This window comes from Sceloporus occidentalis, unplaced genomic scaffold (assembly GCF_023333645.1).
Source record: "Sceloporus occidentalis isolate IW3139 unplaced genomic scaffold, rSceOcc1.0.p SCAF_23, whole genome shotgun sequence".
Classification (NCBI taxonomy): Eukaryota; Metazoa; Chordata; class Lepidosauria; order Squamata; family Phrynosomatidae; genus Sceloporus; species Sceloporus occidentalis.
In genome coordinates, this window is record NW_028317003.1 from 12252886 (window position 1) to 12257253 (window position 4368).

Here is a 4368-nt window from a genome sequence, read left to right on the forward strand (position 1 = left end):
ATAGGGAAACTAACAATTGTATTATGGCGATTTAATAAACAAAATAATAATAATTTAAGTAGAATTACAGTGAAGATGCGAAGAAAAGGTCGAACTGCACAACCGACCTGTTCATAAGAAAATGGATAATACTGTTCGTTGTTCTTCAGAAACTGGTCCATCAGACACCTGGCATGGAATGCACAGTTGCTTTTTACATCACTATTTTTTTTATATTTGTTAACATAACATTCAAGTATTTCGGAAAAATAATCTTTGTCCTGTACATGTCATCCGTTTTCTCTCTGAGACAGATTAAAATAAATGGAGGAGAAATTGCTCTAAAAATAATCACTTTTAAAAAGTAGTCATTTTGGTAGTCTCCTATTCTTTGCTCTCATTGTTTATTTGTTGTTCTGCAGAAGACTGTATAGGGAAGGCCTACTAAGTTTCAATGCCACCTTCCAGAAAGGTGCATATTTAATTGAAACATCGACATGGCAATCGATTTTAAACCAGGTGATGGTGCTTGGTAAAGATGGTGTTTATCTGGTTAAGGGTACTTCTTCTCTCTGGTCTAGAGATACCGTAGAGGTTTTGCTCAGGACTGATGGAGTGAAAGTAAGGAAGGAGTCTGATCTAGAAGAGGATGAGCAGTTAAAGTCAGATCCTGTTGGTCTCTGTGCCAGGCCATTGGCAGAGCTGGTGTGACATGCCAAACAAGAACAGGGGTTTCCACCAGCAGCAAGTCCATGAGCGGGTGAGGCGTAGAGAGAAGGGTGCCTGAAAGCACAGAGCAAGTCTGGCCTGGGGTAAGGGTGAGACAGGACTCTGAATGTATCCAGTGGCCTTAATGGTGAGCTGAACGGAGTAGCAGCTGATGCTGAGCTTGCACCAATGCCCATGTGGGAGTAATAAGGAAGAGGTAGGTGTGATGGGAAAGGATAAGGTAAGTTGCCTGTGGCTGCTGCGTGACTCATCATGTAGGTGTAGAAAGCTGGGTCTGCAGGATGAGGCCAGGTCATAGCCAGGCGCTGCCTCTTGTCCTTCATCCTTCGATTCTGGAACCACACCTAACAAGGAAAATGGCATGGTTAGAAGGCATGAAAATGTAAGCAACGTGGTGGACAATAGAAGAGCCATGGCATATCAGATAAAGGATGTTTGTACGCAGTAAAATCTGCTTCAAAGTGGGGTATGTAAAAACACACTTCCAGCAGATACAGGTTAATGCTGCGGTGAACGTTCTGGTTTTCATCAGCAACCATAAACAGACATTCCTTTGGAGGTCATTATCTGTGATGGCGCTATTCACAAAGACTGCGTGGTCATATCTTACACTCTCCAAATTTTGTGTGTTTGCCACACAGTATGTATTTACTCATATAAACGGGAAAAATGATTTAAATGGCTGACACTAACATATAGGTATATAAAGGGTACCTTGATGGTGGTTTCTGGAAGATTGAGGGCTGCAGCCAATTCACATCTTCTGGGCCTTGATACATAGTTTTCTCGGTAGAATTCCTTTTCCAGGCGTGCTATCTGCTCTCTGGTGAAGGCTGTCCTGTATCTCCGCATCTGATCCCCGGCACAAGACAAGGAGCTCTGGGACCCACCGCTTCCCTTTGATGAATCGCTCCCATTGACAGGGCTGCCACCCATAGCCTCAGAACACTGACCTGCAAGCACAAGAGTCAAGCATCAGCATTAGGTCAAATACTTATAGTTCAAGCGCATTATCCCATAAGCCTACTGCACAAGCAATGCCAGACACACATTAAAAAAAGAAACGTGGAGATTTCTAAAAAAATCTTGGAAGAATTGGAACATACTGTAAAAAGGGCCACAGATCTGCGTGTGCATGAGCAAAAGCCAAACCTCAGTTGCATTCTGGAAGCCGATTTCTTATTTTAATAGAAATATTGCAATATCACTGATGTGCAAAAAAACATAGGATCCAGAATCAGATTATTTGATGTTCTACAATAATTCTCAATAAATACTATACATGTATACATAGAATTATAACGTCCAACCTTCTCATGTGGTTGCTCAGCCCTAGATGAATCGTTTGGTTAAGGATGGACCCCGACTGCATTGGAGTTAATCCGATATTTTACATTTATCTGCAACAATCCATTTCTCCTTAAAAGGTGAAAAGATCTGTTCTAAACAAACCGTGGCTCTCCGTGAAGGTAGCTGATGGCTCTGAAGGAGATGCTGGTGGCACCTGGTACTAAGGATGAAAGCTGCCCACTGAAGTTCAAATAATGACAAATGTGTTCTCTCCTGTCTTGAACGGGCATTTCAAGTGAAAGCTTGAAGGTCTCAATGACCCTGTCCCACCACCTGTCTCAGAGGCACGTCCAGTATTGGCAATAACCTGTACACTTATGTTCTAGATTTTACGCTAATTTATAAAAGACACATCTTTATTATGAAGTTTTTACTTAAGAGAGAAATGCAATTAAATCTAAGTATTAAGATTGCAGATAATCTAGGAATTTAGGAACCAAATAAGTAAATCACGCAAATAACCCAAATATCAACCAGCATCCTATAACGAACTCATAAGGAATTCTAAATCAGTTTACAGTTTGTTAGCATCATTTCGTACATACTGAGATGGAGATGTGATTTAGATGTGTCCTGCGTTCAGTCCTTGTGTCTTGGAAGGGACTATAAACTGCTCCAATAGTGCAAAACAAAACTGATTTTAACCAGGGACATGTTATGGGAAGACATCGGGCATACGGGGCGGGCAACCAAAGGCCTCGAAGACTAGTCTGTGCCCTTTCAAATGCAATCAGTGTTTTGTGCCAGACACTAAAGGGTTTTTTTTTTTACATGTAAGGGTCAATTTCCGAGTTGGCGCCAGCGATCACTAAAAAGTGAGAAGATCATCGGGACCTGTGAGCAACATGCAAAAGAGGATCCCCTGCCGCACCTTGAAGCAGGAGGCTACCCTCTCAATTGTCTTTATGGCCAGGCAGACCATACCAGAGACAGGCTTCCTCCACAACATCTTTGATCTTCTATACAAGGAAAGGTGTCAAAGTCTCCTACAGCGGACAAGACACTCCATTCATGACAGAGGGAAGAAAGGTGGGCTTATTCGTATATCAATAGGGGCACAGCTTTAACTGAACCTACAAAAATATTCCCATCTAACTTGTCCCCCCCAAAAAAAAACATTCACAACATTCAAACCATTTAGAAATAAATATCATAAATATCATTATATATATATATATATATATATATATATATATATATATATATATTATATATATAAAATAAAAAATAAAAAACTTACATAAGTGAAAATGAAAATAATGATCATTGACGTATATTTTTGTTCCTAATAATAAATACCGTATATGTATATCTACCTACAGATCTGTCTCTATATGTGTAATATATATATCTATATATCTCTCTCTATATATGTGTATATATATATACCAACAGATCTATATATATATATATATATATATACTATCTATCTATCTATCTATCTATCTATCTATCTATCTATCTATCTGTAAATATATTTAGATATATATATGTGTGTGTAGATATCAGAAGTCTCCACATACTGTTTACTAAATAAAAGGTCTTGGCGGTCGCCCTGCATTGTTTAGTAAATAAGACTGGATGAGCGGTCGCCCGGCTCTGTTTACTAAACAAGGCGCAATTCTGGGCGCTAAATTGCACGCCGCCTAGCCGTGTGACAGCGCTGTCCGTGGAGCGGAGGTATGGGGCCGGTACCTTTGCCGTGCTGGTAGTCTGAGCTCCCTGAGGTACAGTCCGGGGTGCAGCTTACTTCGATCTCCTCGTAAAAATCCGACTCGGTGTCCGAGCTGCTGTGATGTCCTTTAGCAGACAGAGAGTCCGAGTGAGGGGGTGGGTGAGGAAGGGAGATCCGCATCCCCGCTGACCTGCTGTCTGGGCTGGACCCCGATACCACTTCTACCTCTTCCTCTGCCCTGTCTCTGGGCGCATGGGGCAACGATCGAGGGCTCATGCAATTTCTGGGAATCATCTTCTCCTGCGGTTCCTGAATGGGGCTTCCAACTGTGTTCGACAAATTAGACATTCTCTTGCCAACTAGAGTGCCAAGTTGACCTCCCTCCAGAAACATAACCATGTCCTTTCTGGTTTCCATTGTGTGTCTGATGAGTAAAGCCAGGAAGGATCTGGTGCAGCGAGTAGAGACAGTCAGATGAGCAGCAGAGAGATATAGGGTGATCCTGTGATGCATGCACTCCTCAGTGCTGTACTGGCTCTGGGAGGGATCACCATTGCCCTCTTCTTTGTAAGCTGTCATCCTTAATGGTGCAATCGTCATTACAGTACCACTGCTGACGCCACTCATTGATTGCT

The 4368-nt window shown here is 41.9% G+C and overlaps 1 protein-coding gene across 1 annotated transcript; it reads right to left on the reverse strand.

Annotated features, from left to right (window-relative positions):
* Positions 1-524: 524 nt before the first annotated feature.
* Positions 525-4150, reverse strand: LOC149300809 (homeobox protein XHOX-3-like). Its single transcript, XM_089484716.1, has 3 exons — positions 3754-4150; positions 1423-1661; positions 525-1052 (listed from the first exon to the last, which is right to left on the reverse strand). Exons 1-3 carry the CDS (start codon positions 4148-4150, stop codon positions 525-527), a joined length of 1164 nt encoding a protein of 387 aa, XP_089340842.1.
* Positions 4151-4368: the final 218 nt, after the last annotated feature.